The sequence below is a fragment of the Leucopleurus acutus genome (genome assembly GCF_964270905.1).
Source record: "Leucopleurus acutus genome assembly, chromosome: 1".
NCBI lineage: Eukaryota > Metazoa > Chordata > Mammalia > Artiodactyla > Delphinidae > Leucopleurus > Leucopleurus acutus.
Genome location: NC_139142.1, coordinates 39,285,262 through 39,305,551, shown reverse-complemented (window position 1 = coordinate 39,305,551; position 20,290 = coordinate 39,285,262). Strand labels below are relative to the sequence as shown.

The following is a 20,290-nucleotide window of genomic DNA, read 5'->3' as shown; positions in this document are numbered from 1 at the left end:
GCCGCACCCCCATCTCCTTTCTCTTTCCTCCGCAGCGGCACACAGACGAGCACGTGAGCTCGGCAGCTTGTCCCAGCTGTGCCTCAGCTGACCGCCTCCTGATTGGCTGAGACAGACGTGGGCTGGGGTGGGGACTGGCCGCCTGCGTCGCTTGCCATTGGCTCTCAGGGAACCCGCCTCCCCCTCAGGTGAGGCGGGCTTGCGTGTGCGCGCCCTGTGCTCCGCGGGCGGGCGCGCCCCCGACACTCCCTCCCACCCCCCGCGCGATCGCGCGCCCCCCCCGCGCGCCTCCGCCTTTGCCCGCCCCCTGCCGCTGCCTCAGCTCCTCAGTGCACAGAACCGCCTCGTCTGAGGGGACGCGAGGATCGCCCTCGCTGCTGCTTTCGCCAGTGCGTTGGGCCGGGCCCTGACAAACAAGCCCCAGGGGAGGCTCTTCGGAGCCGGACCTGGACCCCTGCGATAGCCGTCTGCTCTCCCGCCTCTGGTCTCACGAAGGGTTTCCCGCCTCGCACCCCCCACCTCTGGACGTGCCTTTCCTCCCCTCCTCGCGTGTGGAGGGAGCCAGCGCTTAGGCCGCAGCGAGCCTGGGGGCCGCGGGCAGTGAAGGCATCGCGGTGACCGATTCGCCATGGAGGGCGCCGGCGGCGCGAACGACAAGAAAAAGTAAGCCCACTCCCCCAGCCGGCCGCGTTCTCCGCCGGCCCTCCCGCCTGCCCGCCCGCCCGCCGCCGGGGGCTCGCTGGCCGGCCTCCGCGTTCCGGGGGGCCGCCTTTTTGTTTCTGCCTCTCTCCCCTCCCCTCTCTCTCCCCCAGCCTCGCCGGCCGGCCTCCCCCACTGTCCACGTCGCCATCTTGTCGTGGGGGGTGGGAGACGCGTCGAAAGTGCTTTCGGGGGCCGGGGGCCGGGGGCTGGGCCCTGCTCGCCTCCCCTCGCGGCCGCCCGGGCCTCGCACCGCCCTCCTTACCCGCCTCAAACCCCCAGCCTGCCCCGTGCCCCACTCCGGGTGGACTTCCCCGAGCCTGAAAACCCCGGGAAGAGAAATGAGCCGCAGCTCAGTCGCCGCCGCTTGCACCCGAGCTTCCGCTCCTTCCCGCCCCCATCCTCTCAGGTTCCATTGAAAACTCGGCCCCGGGGCGGCCCCTGCACGCAGGTCCTGGCTTCCCTGTGGGCTCGGGGCCCTGGGTTTCCGACCCAGGGACTCGCGTGGTTGGATGATCTTGCCCCGCGGTTGTCCGGCTAGGCGTGTGTCTTTGCCTTTGTGCATTAGGGATTTGCCGCGATGGCCTGGGATGCTAACTTTTTAGTTTGCACGTGCAGGTTTGGTTTGGTTTGGTTTGGTGTGGTTTTAATCGCCTTGAAAAACTTGCCTAGAGCGAGAGTCGGAGTAACAGGAATTTAGGGGAATGGCAACATTTTAATGAGAACATAAGAATTGGATACTTTCTGTCACCTGTCAAGAGAGCCCAGACTTTATAAGTGAATTATATGCTTCATTTATTCTTGGAAATATTTTAGTGAAAACGTAGCGGCTGGCTAAATTCAGGCAGACACTTTTAATGAGATTGAAAGAAAAGTATATGATCAGAGCAATTGAAATGCAGTAGTAAAATGTTGCAAAGTTTTTGGACAGACCTGCCTCATTTTCCTGAAATTGAAGTATATTAAAATATACCCGAAGTAAATAATCATCCTGTTAGAACTTAATGCAAGTTTTAAAAACACCTTGAATTTTGAGTCTTAAGTGGTACATTATAGGATGAAGAATTGTGAGTCCAACCAGTGGAATTAAGTGACCCACCTCCACTCCCACCTTTTGGTCCACTCTGGTATTTTAACCTTTGAGGAAATTATTTTAAGGAATTGAAGATTTATGGTAAGAGTTCTGGTTAGTAGGCTGGCTTTACTGTTAAGTCCTCCCACTCGTCTGGGAGAGATTAACTGCCCTAATCAGCATCAGCAGAAGATAAACTTGTTTATGTTCTTGCTATTTTGTGGATTCCTTTTTGGTCTTTATCTAATGGAATGATAAGTTTGCAGTTTGTATACACCAGAGGAAGCACGTATTAAATTCAAAAAGTGAGAAAACAGGTCTAGATTTCCATTCCAAGGGTTGCCAGGAATTAATTGCAATTAATTTTGTAGAAGTGATTACAAGGTTTTTGATGAAATGATGAGGCTGCTATATTGTAAACCTAAGGCATATCATCTCTATGTATTGCCAATATTCTGTCCTTATATGCTGAATCATATTTAATATTGTGCATGAAGTTATGCACCAGTCACTCCCTTTTTGTATGCAGTGTTCTACTTATTTCTCCTTTGCAGTTCATCAGTTGAGAGGAGCATAAGCAGCTTTAATATAAATGAGTTAATTAGCTACTGTGCTTCACTCCCAAGTCTAAACTAGTTCTTAGATTTTCCTCAGTCACATTTGTTATTTTCAAAATATTCTCATTTGAAAACTTAGCAAACTTGGATCAGATTTAATGTTTCTTAATACAGAGGTTCTTAAAACTGAAAAATTAAGTTAAACAATAAATGGTAGCTACTCAACAACTTTTAGATGTTGTTTGTTAAAGATGTCTTTTTTTTATCCTTTTCTAACTAATAATTTTAAAACTTTTTGAAAAGATAACTGAAAGATTGAGGGGCAGAGATTTTTCTCCTTAGAATTTTTCCATTTTAAGTGAGCCTGTAGAGTGCAGGTGGGGAGACAAATTTGTCATTTTTAAAGGAGGGTTAGGAAATTCAAAAGCTGAAGGATTGGAAAAAATCAGAACAGAGGTTGGGTATGGTCATAATAGATTTAACATAGGGAATTTCATGTTGATTCCTTAATAGTAGGGATTGGACTTAATTAATAGCACATTAATGTTGATTTTTAGATTTCAGTGGAATGTCAAGAGGTTCATTGTTCTCGCTTTCAAGTTTCAGGCCAGACTCCTTCAGTGTTTTCCAAAACATAGTTATTGGATCATTAAAATCTCAGAGAATGGACTTTTCTTAACTTCCTTCTTTAACTTTGGTCATTAAAAATCAAGAAGCTCTCATTTACTAGTAAACTTTTTTCTTGTTACAATTTTACTTTGATTTCCTCTTGAAACTCTTGAAGAGGTTGCCTGGTGGTTAAGAGCATAGGATTTATTTGAACCTGACACCTCTGAGTCTAGCCTTTTCACTTGTTAGCTTTGTGAGCTTGGGCAAGTTACTGAATGCTTGTGAGCCTATTTCCTCCTTTTGAAATGATGATAATAATAGCAACCATCTTAGTGGTTATTATGAAGATTAAATGTGATAATGCCTAGTGCTTGGTTTAGGAGTCTTGGTAACATTTTATACTTGAAAATAGGTGTTACCTGTTAAAGTTTTAGTTTAAACTTCCACAACACTTTAAAACTCTTTTTTGCAAGTCCTTCCAAATGTTTCTTTGTGTTAGTTCTCCTTCTCCCCACTTTCTTTTCTATATCTCCTAAAAATGAAAAGACTCTCATTGGATCCATAACTTTAAAGGGGATTCTTTTCAGTTAAAACAGTATATCCCTGGATTATGTTGGCATCTAGCGTCAATTATTCTTGAGCATCTGATCTACTGTCTACCTTAGGCCCCCTTTTTTACATTTCCTTACTCCCTTGTTTCCTCCCCAAACAGGCTACTAAAAATTTCCTCTGGACTTTAGAGACTAGAGTCATAAACACATATACTAGTCAGACAGTTCATTTCAGCAGGGTATGTGCAAGGCACTGCAGTCTTAGGAATGGCAGTAACTTAAAACATTTTTATTTTGTCTTGATGCCACAGTTTGGAGTAGAAAATTTTATAAATATTAATCTTTGCTAAATATGATGACTTGATAAAATACTTGTGGTAAAACATATGAGCCTACATAGTAGAAAAACTGTACTTTACTTATGAATTTCTCCAGAGGTAAGATCTTAGGCTTTTACCTCAAGGCAAGGCTTCAAGCCTGTACGGTTTGTCTGATTTTTGTAGCTTGATTTGTATAAAATTTATATTAGTGCACTCTTCCATGTGTATGTGTTTACTGAATTATCATGTTGTTTTAGATTATGTGTGGTAGTTTATTCCTGCGGTCCACTGCAAAGCATTTTGTGCAGTTTAGATAACATCCAGTCTTTCTACCTATTGACTTCCATTGTCTTTGCAGCTCTAATGGTGTTTGGGCTCAAGGTAAAGATTTTGTGGTTACATTCTATTTTATGTTAGGAATGGTGTATAGGAGGCTGAGGAGGATTAGTCTCGACTGATTTTTTTCAGAAGAACTCATAATAGTTTACTGTGTTTGGTGGTGAAATAAAAAACTTACCATGCATGGATGTTAAAGATTTGGGTTAGATTACTGTGCTTTATAGACATGTCCTCTTAAAATATAATTTTAAAAAATTTACATATTTAAAATACTATATTCTTTTCTTGTCTGAGATGGTTAACATAGGTCTGTTTTTCAAGTAGGAGAAAATAATCTGACTTAAATGTGTTGTTGGATTAGTTTTCTATTAAGATATTGATTTTAATTCATAACAAGAATGCTCTTTTTTCTTGTTTCTTTCTCTCTTTTTTTTTTTCAACATTGGGACTAATTATCCAGTTGGTGGATTTTACCCAGCCTTCTGCTATTTGTGATGTATGTATGTATGTATGATATATGTGTTGTGTATGTTTCTGCTTAACTAGAGGGTTCGTAAAAGAATTTGTAACTAAGACGAGCCAATCTTCTTGTTGCTCAGTATTTTCGGTGAAAATATAGTGATAATTTTTAAATCTACTATAGGCCTTGGAATTTTAAAGATAATTGTATCCGTGTCTCTTGGCGCATCAAAAATTAACTATTTTGTATGTGCATTGAGTTTTATATTAAAACTTGTATTTTCTGCAGTAAAAAGTAATAAACCCATATCTGTTTGCCAGACATGACCCTTTTAGGAAAATATAATGTATAAAATCTAAATCTATAAAAACAAACTTTAATGATTACCTCATGACTTTTTTTTCCTCCATAGCTTTTGAAGTGATTGTAGGGTTTTTTTAAGTTGTGGTTTTAAAAAACAACATAAAATTTCCCATCTTAACTATTAATAACTGTACAGCTCAGTAGTGTTAATTCACATTGTTGTGTAATCAATCTCCAGAGCTTTTTCACCTTGTAAATTTGAAACTCTGTAACTATTAAACAACTACCTCCAATTTACCCCTCTCCCTACGCCGCCCCCCCCACCCCCGCCGGCAACCGTCATTCTACTTTGTTTCTATGAGTTTGACTACTAAATACCTCATATAATTAGAATCATACAATTTTTGTCTTTCTGTGACTGGTTTATTTCACTTAGTATAATGTCCTCAAGATTCACCCATGTTGTAGCATATGTGAAAATTTTCTTCCTTTTTAAGGCTGAATAATGTGTATTAGATTTTATTTATCCATTCATCTTTCGATGGACACTTAGGTTGTGTTGACAAAAATAATCAATAGACAATCTATAATAGAAATAGGAAAGGGTTTTCTTTGAACCGAACTGAGGACTATAGCCCAGAAGACAGCCTCCCAGATTACTCTGAGAAACTGCTCTGGAGAAGCATGGTTTTAGCATAGTTTTATGACTTGTCAGAACAAAAAACATCAAAAACAAGTCAGAGATACATTCCTTCAAGGTTTCAAAAAAAGCAGATCAGCAAGTACACAGCGAGTATGGCCTTGGCACCTGGGATGGGAGTCTTATCATCGAAGGAGTACCAGCTTTGGCATCCCAGAAAGGGAGGCATTTAATCTTTATTTTTAACATGGACATTCTTTACTTCTGGTCACTGTGCCCTTTTCTGTAATAATTAAAGCAGATGTACAGTGTATATTTTGTAGGCCACAGTCTGTTCTAGTTAGCATAAAATTCAAGTTAACTTATGTATAAGCCAGAATGATTTCCCCACACCTCAACATGTGAACATTTCTTTTGTCAGTTGCTTCCATTTGTTGACTATTGTGAATAGTGATTCTATGAACATGGGTATGCAAATATCTCGTTGAGATCTTGCTTTCACTTATTTTGGATGTATACCCAGAAGTGGATTGCTGAATCATATGGTAACTTAATTTTTTAAGGAACTGCCCATACTGTTTTCCATAGTGGCTGCACCATTTTACATTTCCACCAACGGTGCACACGGGTTCCTATTTCTCCACATCCTTCCCAACACTTGTTATTTTCTGTTTTTATGGTAGTAGGTATCATAATAGATTTGTTGAAGTGGTTGTGTTTTTAAAGGTTAGTTTGTGAATAATTAAACTTAAAACCAACAGCAGAGAACAGTTGCCACTGGAAGCTTTATCAGAAGTGAGATTAAACAACTCTAAAATGAGAATTAAGTTTTTCTAGTGACTTAGAAAGATTTGATGTGCCAGTACTTCTTCAGAAAAATACTTACTGTTTAAAATGGTCTCTACCTGTTCTATTGTTGATAAAGTCCCATTTCATTAGTAACTTTGTTTTAAAGAGCTTAAAACTATAATTGAAATGACTTATTTTTATAAAATAACTGTTCCCAAGATGTTATCTTTTAGTTGTTCTGGTGATCTCACCTGTTATTTATGCGTGTCCTCATTTAAAAATTTCACTTGGTTATAATATTAAACATAAAAATTATTTCCAAGTATGATTTTCAAAATTTATTGTTTTGTAAATGGGACAAAAATTAGTGATGGAACATAACTTACCGTAGTTCTTGTAGTTCCACCAGTTGTTTTGAAAGTTACAATATATTTAAAGTGTCTCCTAGCTAATATTGCAGTTTTCACTCATTAGTGACAGTTCCCTGTGCTTCTCCACTTTTCCTAATAGTTTGTGAGAATTTCTTTTTCCAACTGAATAATAGTATGGTAAAAATAAACAGAAGGTTTAAAGGCAGAACATTTAAGTCTTTGAGTTGGAATATATTTCTATTCTTATATATAGATCTTTTCTCATGATTTCAGATGCTAAGCAAATTTATTTAAAGTGACCCCTTCCCCTTTTTTCAGTTATAAAATTGAAACATGTTTCAATGAGCAAGATCACAAATAGACTGAATTTGAAACTTGTGATGGAGAAGAGATTACTGGCATACAGTGACCTCCTAAGTATTTGAATGAATAAATGAACAAAATGAAAGGATAATTGAATGAACAAAGAAAGCAGAGGACGATTTTAAGATTTTTAAAAGGATTTTTTGGAAGTCATTATTGCTCTTCTATGTTGCACTTTTGATAGGAATTTTTCTTATGCTGGGGCATCTCTTGTGCTACTTTAGAACTTTCTTGAATCTCGAATTGTAATTTTTCATCACTTAAAAACATTTATAGTATCTATTAAAACCAGGTCAGAAAACACTTTTATTAATAAATATAGCTAGGTAACATGTACTGGCCTTGAAAAGATCTCAATACCCTATTTTAAGGTATGTTAAAGGTTAGTGCCTGCCAATTCTATGTACTTAGAACACTGAGTAAAAAGTTTACTAAGAGGCGTGTATGGCTGGGGAAAATCAGCTAGGCAAATGTGGAAAATATCTTTACCCTTGTTTCATCTTTAGCAAACATTTCTTAAATCTACTCTAAACTTCCAGAAAGTTTAGACCAGTTTACATTCTCTAGCAGTATTTGAGAGTGCCCTTTTCTTGTACTTTATCATCATTAAAGTTTGTTTTTAATATGAAACACTGGCAGTTTGTAAGTGTATTAGGATTCTTTTTATTGCAAGTGATGAAACACAGCTCAAACTAGTTTGGGGGGTGTGGGCTGGGAGGCTGTTACTAGCTCACACAATCTAGCTTTGGTTTAAGGGACAGTTAGATCCAGAGTCTTAAGTGATGTCCTTAAAGTGTAATCTCAGGCTTTCTCTTGAATATTACTTGGTTTATATTTTGCTTGATTTGCATGTTGGCCTCATTCTGCCATTGACAAGCTATTAATATGGTATGAATTATGGCCACTAAGCATTCCCATGTCTGCATCCATACAGTTTGTGATGATAAAAAAAAAAAAGAAACTCCCTCTGTCTTCTAGTATCCACATATCAGTCTCTTGGATGAATGCCCGTTTCCCTGCTTGGACTATTCATTTTTAAATGTCAATGGGGTTCCCTTATTACATGAGTCAAATGTCTTTTTGTAGATTATTTGATTGTCTTGATGTAGATTATTATCTCCTTATACAGGACTCTTGATCAATGCTGGGCTATAGGTTTTTGTTGCAAATCACCAGAATTCATATTCTGCAGAGTTCTCTATCAAATCTAGTTGGTCTACAATTGTTCTTGCTTTGGGAAAGCTTAAAATCTCTTCTCTGGACTAAGGCTTTCATTTCTTTAAGAAAGATGTAGTAATGAATGACTGATGGCTAAGAGGTTTGGCTCTAGAGGCTGGCTGCTTACTTTTCCACTTAAGCTGTGTAATCTTGCACAAGTTGCTTTACCTCTTTAGGTCTCACTTTGTTTATCCGTAAACTAGGGTAAGGGTAATTGCCTTATAGTATTGTTGTGGGGACAAAAGAGATATTAACCCATGTGGAACACTCATAACAATTCTTGGCACAAAGTAAGGGCTTAATAAACTAGAAACCAATTATATCCATATTATTATTATATTTATTAAGTTGTTTTCAGAAGAGTTTCACTCCCTTGAAGTCTCATGGTATTATTTAGAATCCTTCAAACCTTCTTTAGGACAGTCTGACAAAGGCTGATGTCCTTTTGAGCCAAACCATCAGTGAACTTATAATAGTAGTAGAATAGTTGGTAGTGCTTTTCCTCTACATTGCTATTTTTCCATGAATGTCTGGCCTTTGAAAATTAAGTGAAGATACTTGTTTTTTTGTGTAGACAGGTTATTCTAAAATAATCATTTTTTACAGTGATAATAGTAAAGGAAGAAGAATATTCTCAAGGGTATTTGTGTGGTTGTTACAGGATGGGAAATTAAGAAAGCCTACTTTTCATGCTCTTTTGATGTCAGAACTTCATTAAATGTCTATTTAGTCTGTTTGCAGAGGAGAGTTGGAAATTGCCTACCTTTGCAGGTAACATAGCTAAAATGTTTAAATGAGTTATGTGTCAAATCAATAGAACCTTCATTGTGAGTGGAGGAAGGGATATTTTCTTGGATAATATGAAGAAGTTGATTTATCTCAATGATTCAAAAATTTTTTTCAACCCTAGACCACTACTCTAGCACCTAACCGCCATGGCCTGTAACATATTATTGCACATTCATTTATTCAGCAGATATTTGTGCATCTAATTTGTCAAGCAGAGCAGTGAATTGTTGATGGCTCAGGCCATAGTTGAACATTCAGTTTTTGGTGTTAATTGATTCATCCATTATGTGTTCCATGTTTTATTTTTTAGTACAGTGTGATTTAAGTTTGAGGTTATTGCAAAATAATTGACTTTAGGATTGAATTTTTTTATTTGTTTTATTATTTATTTTAATATCAGCCATCACAGGAGTATCTTCTATAATTATGTTTACAAATTTGCCAGTCTGCTGTGAGAATTTTCTTAGACACACACAAAAAGCACTCTCACATTTTTGCAGCTTTAAATGTTAGAAAGTTCTTTATCCCAGCATTTCTCAACCCTGACTACTGTTTAGATCTCTTCTGGAGCAAAGTAATCCTTGTGAACCTTTGAGATGTGCCCAGTGACCTCAATCTGTGTGTACCACGTTTAAAAATGTAACCCTGTTCCTTTTAGTGATCATTTGGTACCAATTTGATCATAAACAAACGCAACTTCAAACACAGAACGTTTCTAACAATGATAGAGATCTATATAGAGATCTTCTAGATGATCCATAACATGCTTTTTTCCTTTTCTTTTTCTTACATTGCCACCAAAATGAGAATAAGATTTAAAAATTCTTATAGCTTACCTTCAGCACTGCTTAACTCTATTGAGCAAACCCTGCCATGTTGTAACTCCCACTTATTACTCTCTGGAATTGCATAAATTATGAAATCTGCCTTCTGTGTGACATCCTTTTCAAATATCTGAAGGTAGTTATCATGTCTCTTCCTTCTAATCCTAAGTAAAACCATCCTAAATTTCTTTAATCTTTTAATTTAAATTTAAAAATTATATGTTAAGCATCTGATGTGTGGAAAGGCATCGGCCGTATTAAATACAGAGGCATCATTCCTAGGTGGAATCTGAGAGCTGCCACTTAATAATAGTATTACTTATCCTCTTTTTATAGACAAAGAAACGGGATCAGAGGGTTAGTTGAAATTTTAGTTGGTAACATTGGATAGGATGGATTGGTGTAGGTGGAAAATCAAGACATTTGCTTCAGAAGAGCTTCTCTTGTCATCGTTTCCAGAAACTTCGTCATGGTCAGGGCTTAGAACTAAACAGGAAAAATCTTCAGGGTGTGATTTCTGTGTGTATACTTCATTCCATGTGATTTTTTTCCTACTCTATAAGAAAGAACTTGATTATTATAACTTACGTATCGTTATATTTAAGCAAATAATTAAGGATACATTTTTCTGAATATACACATGCATAAAGTTTAATGTCACTGACCTTGATTTCCAGTCTCAGTTCTACTACTATCGGAAAGCATATGATAAGGGAAACAGAAAGGCATTTACAAGCTGAGAGGGAGGTAATGCTAAGGGAGAAGGGTAGTAGCGTAGGTGACGTGATTTCGGGAAAGCCATTAACACACAGCTGTTACTCACGGACAGTGAGTCTCAATCCTTTGATGTTTGTGGCATTCATAAAGAGTTTAAAAGGTGATTTATAAAAAATTATTACAGAGAATTGAAAAAATGTCGCACCATTATCACATTTTTCATTTGGTCATCTTTAAAGCCTAATTATGCTCTGATCTTTTTGAGGAAAATTATGGTTTTTACTAAGCACATACTTTATTACTGGCTTGTCATTGAGTGGTACCTCTAGCTTCTTATTCCCAGCAATTGTACTTCGTTCTACATAGTATTGCCCAATCCACTCAGTTCAGTGTGCCTGACAAACACAGTTATCATGGTATGTGTAGGTAGCTGCAGCTACAAATAAATTTTTCTGTTTTCAGATTTGCTGGCTAACCTGTTAAACTTCTGCTATAAGATCTGCTGATGGTTCTCAAATTTCTGTGGCTTAAGAATCACCTGGGTGTTTAATTAATATAAGGGTTCCCAGGTACCCATCCGCAGAGGTTCTGATTCGGTAAATTTAGGATGGGACGCAGGAATGTGTAAACTTTACAAGCACCTATAAATGAAACACAGACCTTGAACAGCTAGGATTGCTCATCAGAATCACCTGGAAGATTCTTTTTTATTTTTACTTTTTAATTGGACTTCGTCTATTTTTTTCTTCCAGTTTTCTTGAGATATAATTCACGTAAAGCACTGTATAAGTTTAAGGTGGACAGCATAATGATTTGACTTACATACATCATGTAATGATTACCACAATAAGTTTATGGAACATCCATCATTTCACATACATACAAAATTTTTTAAAAAGAAAAATAGTTTTTTCTTGTGATGAGAATGCTTAGGATTTACTCTCTTACAAACTTTCATATATAACATTACAGCAGTGCCAATTTATTAATCATGTTGTACACAGAAGACTGTATTTTAAACTGACATGCCAAGCCTACAAGTTGAATTTCCAGGATTGGGATCTAGGTACAAACATCTGGGGGGAAAAGTTCTATTGGTGATTGTGATGCAGACCACAGGTCAACCATTGATTAATTTTGTGTAAGTCCATATTGTATTTTATAGTTACTGAGTTCTAAGTATGTGGCTATGTTAATGTCTTAGAGTCTGGATATGTTTTCCCTGTTTGTAAAGCATTTGGGCAGATTTTTAAAGAGAAGGTATTTAGTAGACAATTTTTGAGTGTTGATGAACAATCTTTTACTTCTCTGGGCATTTTTGAAGGACACATAATGAAGTATTTTCTTAGAGCAGAGGGGCTCAAGGTATTCTCCAGACCAGCATCTTTGGTATTATCTGCTAATTTGTTAGCATTGCAGATTCTCAGGCCCCATCCAGCCCTTCAAATTGGAAACTGATTGTGAGGGAAGCTAAAGTTTGAGAACCTCCATCTTAGAGTAATAGCTTCACATTTTTAAAATTTATCTAGTACTTTATATATTGTAGGGGATCAAAGATTTTTTGAGAGGCTCAATACCAATTCTGAACTGGTATTTAAAAAAAAATCACTAGTTTAAATCACTAGTTTTTAAATCACTAGTTAAGAGTAATCTAAAAACAAAAGCATGTTCTTTTTCCAAACAGAACTTCAATACACAATCATTAAACAGATATAAATGTATTAGCTAATTAATTTAATTAGTGCATAGATAAAACATTTACATATTAATGCTATCTCAGATGTGATACAGATTTCATTTTCAGAATGTACCCTCTAATATAAAAGTGATTCTTTTTCCCCCTATTTATTTTACTGCAACATTAGAAAATCGAATGTTAAAACTAAGCATTTTTGTGAGGTTATTGGAAAGTGAATAATCCATCTTTCTCTAATTGTGGACATTTAAGAGATCTTAAGTTAGTAAGTTAGTAAGATAATTATCATCTAAACCAAGAAATTTTAAAGCTGCTTTCAAAAATAATACAAGTATATGTATTCTTAATATTTTTTGTTATAAACCATTTCACCTGCCTTTTGGAATTTCAAATTAATTACAAAATGATGAATTTTCAAAATCTGAAAATTAGATTAGAATGAGAAACTGAAAATACTGAATTATATTGCTTACTCAGTTTTACTTTCCATTCCCTGGAAAAAATATGATTGTTCTTGCGTTATTCCAAAATGAAGAAAAAATTTAACTTGTTTTCAGTTAGTCTTTTTAGAAGACAAGTTTAAAAGATGACTACTTTCAGATTTTTCTGACAAGTGCAGGTGTCAGTGTTAGTGTTAGTTCAGTGGTGGATATTCTTAAAGAACAAAATAATCTGTGATCCTGCCATCTTGAAACTGCTATTGTTAACATGTGTAAACTTTGCTAACACTTTATATATTGTATCTTTCTGGTTTTATCTGTGCATTTATAAGTTATACATTTATTTATATACATAAATATGCATTATATAGACACAGAAACGGATTCATACTCAAATTTTGTTGTAGAGCCTGCTGTTTTTGCATACTACTGTATTGTAACATCTTATATAAGTACAGATTAATTTTTGTAGACTTTGCCTTGTCTCCTAAAATTTTATATTACTTGGTTTTGTGGGAAGATTATTTCTGTGGCTAATGTTCTGTCAGTTAGGGATTGACCCTGGTAACGACTATTGAATAAAGACAAGAAACGAAGACATATTTGTCCTAGAATATAAGCTCCATGGGGGTAGGAACTTGGTCTGTTTTGTTTATTGTACTATGTCCCATGCTGAGAACAGCATCGGTCTCATAGGAGATGACCAAGAAACATTTGTGGAATAAATGAATACATTCTCTAACATGAGTATCCTAAAGGTTCATTTTTAAATTTATTGATTAGAATTCAGAGACATTTTTCTGGAGAAATTAATTATAAATAATAGCTAGCTAACCGTCCTGAAAATTTAATTTGAAATGTCAAATTTTTGTTGATTTGTCCATTAAGAGGGATTTTAAAAAATTAAACATTATCTGAAGTATTCTGGTTTTACAGCAATTACTAGATGGAAAATATAACAACAAATCCTATTTATGATGAGAATACTCCTAATAATAAATCTAAAATACTTGTCTAAGGCTAACCCCCCGTTGGAAAAAAAGCCAATAAGATTAGAAATCAACTTACTGAAAACTTTTGTGTCTTATGATAATAATTACAACACTTTCTGGGAAAAGATTATAGAAAATAAAAGGAATCAACTCTCATGTTTCCAGCTGGACTAGGAAGACATAAATGTGATAAAGGTATTGATTTAATTGGTTAACAACATTAACTATAACTCATGCATTTTCCTGACATAGATTGCAGTGATAAGGGAAGTAATCTTAAACGTCAAGCTTCTTTTTAGCAGATAGGTATTCTAGTTTCTCAGCTCTGTTCCTATGCTGTAAATCTCTTCTCTGTCAAGATCACTTACTCTCCTTGGTGATGGTATCCGTGCTATTCACTGTTACACCGCTTGGTGAATTTTTTTTATTTTTAGGTTTTTTTTTTTTCCATTCTAACATCTAGTATGGTTACTTATATTTGAAAGTGCATATCCAGATAATTGCAGTAAATCCAAATAGTATGCCTTGTTCCCAGTACTGACATCGTTACGCTGTTTAACTATGATTGTAATCTATAGGATCACAGGAATGCTGGTGAATCACAAATTCAGTGATACCAAAAAAGAATGTTGAAGGGGCAGTTAACCTTCCATGGACCGAAGTTAAAGTCCAATAGCAGATTTGGGCCAAATACTTAAAGCCACTTACACACATGCCTACTAAGAACACAAAACTGAACGAGGCAGTCTCCTGCCTCCAGGAAGATTTAAGGACTGTAGAGGAACATAAATATAGCAAAATAACCAGAGTGGTCAGATCTAGGGGACAGGAGCAGTTTTTGGAAGACAAAACAGAGACAAAGTGATGATGGAATTGAATCTTGAAAGTTTCTCACATAAATTTACCAAGTTACATATTGAGAAGGATACCCCAGCAGAGAGAGTGGAATGAGTGAGCCATAAATGAATAACATACTATGCTTTTGAGTAACTACAATGTGGCCGAAGAAATGTGGGAAATGATGAGGATGAAGAGATGGGCAGGAAACTAGCTAAAGGAGGGTTTCATCTGAAAATAATTAGACTTTGTCCTGTGTACCTTTGATGGGATTTTAAGCAGGACATAATATCAGAGTTCTTCGTTTGGAAGTATCATTGTGGTAGTGATTTGAGGGCGAAATTGAATGAAAATGACAGTGCAGATTAGTTCAGTCAGTGGTTCCTAAATCTCCCTGTGTATCATATACATTTTGGGAGTTTTAAAAAACCCAGATTTGGGGGCCCTACTTCAGATCTACTGAATCAGATTTACAAAGGTAAGGCCCAGAAGTCTGAAATATTGACTGTCCCCAAGTAATTACAGTGCAGCTAGATCAGCATTTGGGAATATCGCATTAGGTAACTATTTCAGTAGACTAAGTGGGAGGCTGGCTATGCTCCATGAGGGCTGTTCTGCTTATCACTATATTCCTAGTACTTACACAGTGCATGGTACTTGATAAATGCTCAATAAATACTTATTGAATGAATAGTTCTTGAATGAAGATGGTTATTCTGAGGTTCAGGAAGGCCACTTCCCATCTAGTGTTTTGGTTCTCTAAAGAGTTATGATAATTAAATGAGCTAATATATGAAAGCATTATATTTATGTGAAAGCAATACACAGCGCCTAGCACATAGTAAGTGCTCAATAAATGTTAGAAGGGGGAAAATTCTCTTCATCTTTTCTCTCATGGTACTTTGTGTAAATAGGTATCTTGGCAATTGGTTTATGCCTGACCAGAGCTCCTGAAGTAAGTATGCAGATTGGTTTTACTTTGGGGATCTGGATGTTAAGCAAATAAAAAAACACCAACCATAGTGAGCTTAAGATGTTCAAATTAAGTACAGAGATGCTCCTCTGAACAAATTAAAAATAAAGTCTAGTGGGAATGTATGAGTTGATTGGATTACTGATTCTCTCCCCTTAGTGGCTGGCAGTACCCATTAAAGGGTGCTTTGCCTTGAACAGGTAGTCGGTGGGGCAGAAAGGATTGTCATTGTTAGATGCCTTTCAGTTAGAATTTTGGATTTATAAGCAGACTCCAGGAAAGAGCCTGGCCATGAGTTCCTCTGAATAGCTTAGGGTCAGGTCCTAAGTTCCAAAGCCAACCCCTATACCTCTCTTTTATGTCTTTGGAGATGTAAAGTAGACCAATTTTGAACTTTATAATAATGCCCTGGACTTATAAATATTTATCTTGGTTATTAAAATGAGTTTCTGAGAGGCAGCATAGTCTAGTGTTAATAGCATGGTTTCTAGAGCCAGACTGCTTAAGTTTGAATATAGGCTTACCATTTATTAACTGTGTAAACTTGGGTAAACTATTTATCCAGGTTCCATTATCTGTAACATGGTGATGATATAATGGTTTAAATAAGTTAATAGGTGAAAAAAGTTTAGAATACCACTGTGTACATAGTACGCACCATGTATAGATGTTTAGATTTAAAGCTGCAGGCCAAAATGCCAACTAAAGAATGAAAATTTCCTTGGAATTTCCTCTGACCTGAGACATTAAGAAGTACAGGGCAGCTAAAACAATGAGATATACAAATTTCATATCTCAGCTTGGGAAAAATTAAAACAATAAAAAAGACCCATAATATATATTACCACAGAACACATGGGCAAATAAATACACATTCATGGGTTGGCAGAGACAAAAATGGAAACAGATCTTTTTGGAAGGGATAACTTAAATGCCACATCCTTTAGATCATGGAATTTCACTTCAGAATGTCTATCTTATAGAAATACACAAGAAGTGCAAAACAACAACAACTTGTACCTTCAAGGCCAGAAAGAATTTTTAAAGCCGCAAATAATAGAGCTGAGAGATTTTTTTTTAATTTATACCTTAACTTTATTAGAAATGTCTGTTCATCTGTTAACATTTCGAATGATTATGATCTAACTTCAGTTCTTAAAGTCACCAATATTTACAATTAGGAATGCCAACAGGCTTTTCTTGTGCAATTAGTAGACAACACAGATGAAATTAACATATATGCAATTATTCTGTGTTCTTATTAATCTGAAGAATAATAGGCTTTCTCTGTGAAATGGCTATTGCTTATTCATGAACTCTGTACACAAGAAGCTTAATAAGACAGCAGCTCTAAATGTATTTCCTATACAAAATCATATGAGGATATAACTACTAGCTTCTTGTCCAGTACTGTATGCTAAGTAATAATGAAATAGTAAGTATGTGAAAACTATAGTACCACAAAGATTAAGCTGTACTGCTAGTTTACTCAAACATTGATTCTAAAATGGTCATGGAAATGGGTAAGCAAACTATTCAAAAGACAGAATTTTTACTGTACTCTTGACTTCTAGTGTGACTATCTTTACTTGATCTGTACTTAATAAAAACAACATAGATGGAATTGATAATTTAGAGAATAACAGTGCCCTTATTTGCATGCTAAAAATCTGCCTGTTCTGGTCTACAAAACTTTTATTGTGCCATCTAAATAGTAAGTAAATAAATAGTACAGGATTCATCTTTGTGGGACCTAGATTCCATGCTCTACCAGAAATAATTTGTGGTCAATAGTACTGTAATTCTGTGGGGTATGAACTGATAAAAAGAGCCTTCCTGTGAGTAGACAAGAAGCTGGGCAGTTCAGATGCTAAAACTATTAAGAATTTTGGAAGTTTTAGCTTTAAGCTGAGAAATGTTTTAAGAGCTCCTGTAGTCACATGTGAAGAACATCAGATAAATTTCTTCATTAAATCTTTATTACAGGTCTCCTGATTGCTTTATGTCTAGATTGATTATGAATAGAAGACATACTGATTTTCATCACCTTCTTCATCTAATTTAGGTTTGTCAACTCTTGAGATATCATATTACTTGTTTTATTGAGGCTTACTTTTTTTCCAAAATCCTGGCTCATGCTCAAATTCTTATTCTTACAGTCTTCACTAGCTTAAATATATTATCCTTTAAATGTTCTATCCAAGCTCACATTTCTAATGGATTTGTCTTATAAAACTTGGTTGCCATATCTTGGACATTCATTATCTTCAAAGTTCTGAACAATACATCTATTTCTAAAGATATAGAGATAATCCATCAGCATGGTTAGCTTGATCAGATGTCCTTTAAAAGCATATAGCATGTAATATAAGGATTTAAGTTTTTCACCAGGTGTTTCAGTTGGGTAGTAATTTGTTGGTAGCTTAGATTTGGTTGAGTAATTTAAAAGAAAGAGGGCTTAGTAAATCTGATGAAAGTTGCTGATTAAATTCTGATCACCTGGACTAATTGTGGCATTTGAACCAATATTTAGGTTTATCATGAGATCATTGATCATCACTGTTCTTTTGGTGATTTTACTTGAACCAGATAGAAATCTGTTTCCCACTCCACTGCTGCCTCTTACCTGCCAATTCAAAAGGGAAAAGAAGTGAGAGAAACAGTATCTGAGATGCTAGGGCCAATGGGGACACACTAGATGTCTCCCCCACCCCCAGGAACTTCAGTACATGTATAAGATAGGTTTTTTAAACTTTTATTATTGTACATTTTAAAGTTCAAATTTAATACATTTACTTAAAATCAATGAGAACAATGAAGTTCTAATGCAAATAAAAAATAAAGTTGTAGACTGAGGACACTTGGATTTTCATGTTAGACTTATAGCATCGAATATATTTTTGTGTTTTTAAAAAATTCTACAGCATTGAGAAAATCCTGATTCATATAGGTCAGTAGTTATAAGTAGTAATAATTTTTAATAGCTCACCTTCAATCTCAAGATACTCAAGTTAAATTGATCTAGTTGCTTGAATTGAAATTTTTGTATCAAAGTTCACTAATAATAGCAAATGTTCACATTCCTTATTAAAGTATAAAAGTCAGATGAGCACACAAACGTGAGCAAGTGCTAAAATTATATCATCACTATTGTCACAACACCGCTGCTGGAATTTCACTTTGTAATTATACAGCATAACAGGAGCATACTCTTGAGAATGAAGAGCCTTGCTTGTTTTTGAGAATGTTACTTCTACGATTGAACCTCGTAACTTTGTAGATCATTGGAGGGAGGAGAGATTTAAGGTGGAGACAATCATGTACTTAATTCACAGAATATAAGGAAGATTAAGTGAAATAATGCTGGCAGGGTTCTTAGCACAGTGCTAAGTGCTCAATAAATGGTAATGGCTATTTTCAACATTTAATAAATAATTGATTTAATTGGATTAGGTTGAGGGTCATAGGAGAGCAGCTGAGTATTTGAGGTAGAAGCAGCATTCTCCATTAAGAAGATAAAGCCTTGTGGAAGAGCAGAGACTTAAGTAAAAATTTAAAAAAACCACCTGTGTTGAAATCCTGTCTCCTACAGCATGGCTATTTTTAACCTACTGAATCCCAGTTTCCTCATCCGTAAAATAGGGATAATATTTAACCTGTTTACAGGTTGTTATGAGAGAACTAGTACAGGATAGTGTTTGACACATAGTAGGTTTTAATAAACAATAGCTATTAAAGAAGAAGCTAAGGATAGAACCAGGTTAGCCTTGTTTACCTTCAGCTGGGTCAGGAGGAATAGGTAGTGCTACACAGTGAAGCAAAGGAAGATGGCTCTGCTTGGATGACTTATGAAAATCTTTCTGACTGATTTTATTCTTGGAAGAGTTCCCTAAAGATGTATGATTATATTGACACCCTTATTAGTTTTTCTTATACTGTTCTCTTAAATTCTTAGTATTATGCCACATCATTTTTTTCTTCCATACGCCTGCATTTATTTGGTACCTTCTGTGCCAGTAATACTGAATAGATAAGGGGTTGCTAAAGGAGCAAGCAAGCTGAAAACAGTAGCTGATTATAGATGCTGATATAAATTCCTGTAGCTCACAGTCAGTATTGCTCATGTGGTAGCATAGAGGGAAAAAAGTCTCTAAGTTGAGACTACTTTTGAATGGCTATGAAAGTGCAGCCTTAGATATACAGGCTACTTTTAAGATTTTGGCCAAATCAAAAACATCCTCTCCAATTTGATGTGCCAGGGAGGAAACACTTGCTTTGGACAGGTGTGAAGCTTCACCTTGGACTTCTTGTGAGAGTTCCTTTTGTCTGCAGTAATCCAACAATTTGTGTAGCTGTCTTTAAAAAAATGCATTTATGTAGTAGGATAAATCTCTATATATAAATTTAACTACATGGCATCTTCTTATCCTTTCATGGTAAGCAGAAAAATGTAAAATGAGTTTTATTCAAGCAAACGCAAACTAACGTATTGTCTTTTTTCTCTCCTCCTCCTCCTCTCTTTTGTTAAATAGGATAAGTTCTGAACGTCGAAAAGAGAAGTCTAGAGATGCAGCCAGATCTCGACGAAGTAAAGAGTCTGAAGTTTTTTATGAGCTTGCTCATCAGTTGCCACTTCCCCATAATGTGAGCTCACATCTTGATAAGGCTTCTGTTATGAGGCTTACCATCAGCTATTTGCGTGTGAGGAAACTTCTGGATGCTGGTGAGTTG

General features: G+C 36.3%; 1 protein-coding gene across 2 annotated transcripts in view; it reads left to right on the top strand.

Annotated features, from left to right (window-relative positions):
- The first annotated feature begins 344 nt into the window (after positions 1-344).
- The window catches only part of HIF1A (hypoxia inducible factor 1 subunit alpha), a 41,440-nt gene continuing 21,494 nt past the window's right edge, over positions 345-20,290 (top strand). The window contains exons 1-3 of one of the 2 annotated variants that reach the window (XM_082848013.1): positions 345-663; positions 17,546-17,624; positions 20,092-20,282. In XM_082848013.1, the coding sequence (XP_082704139.1) occupies positions 20,234-20,282 (49 nt within the window). In that variant the 5' untranslated portion in view covers positions 345-663; positions 17,546-17,624; positions 20,092-20,233. The remainder of the gene's footprint in view (positions 664-17,545; positions 17,625-20,091; positions 20,283-20,290) is intronic. The other variant, XM_082848012.1, reaches the window with a different exon arrangement.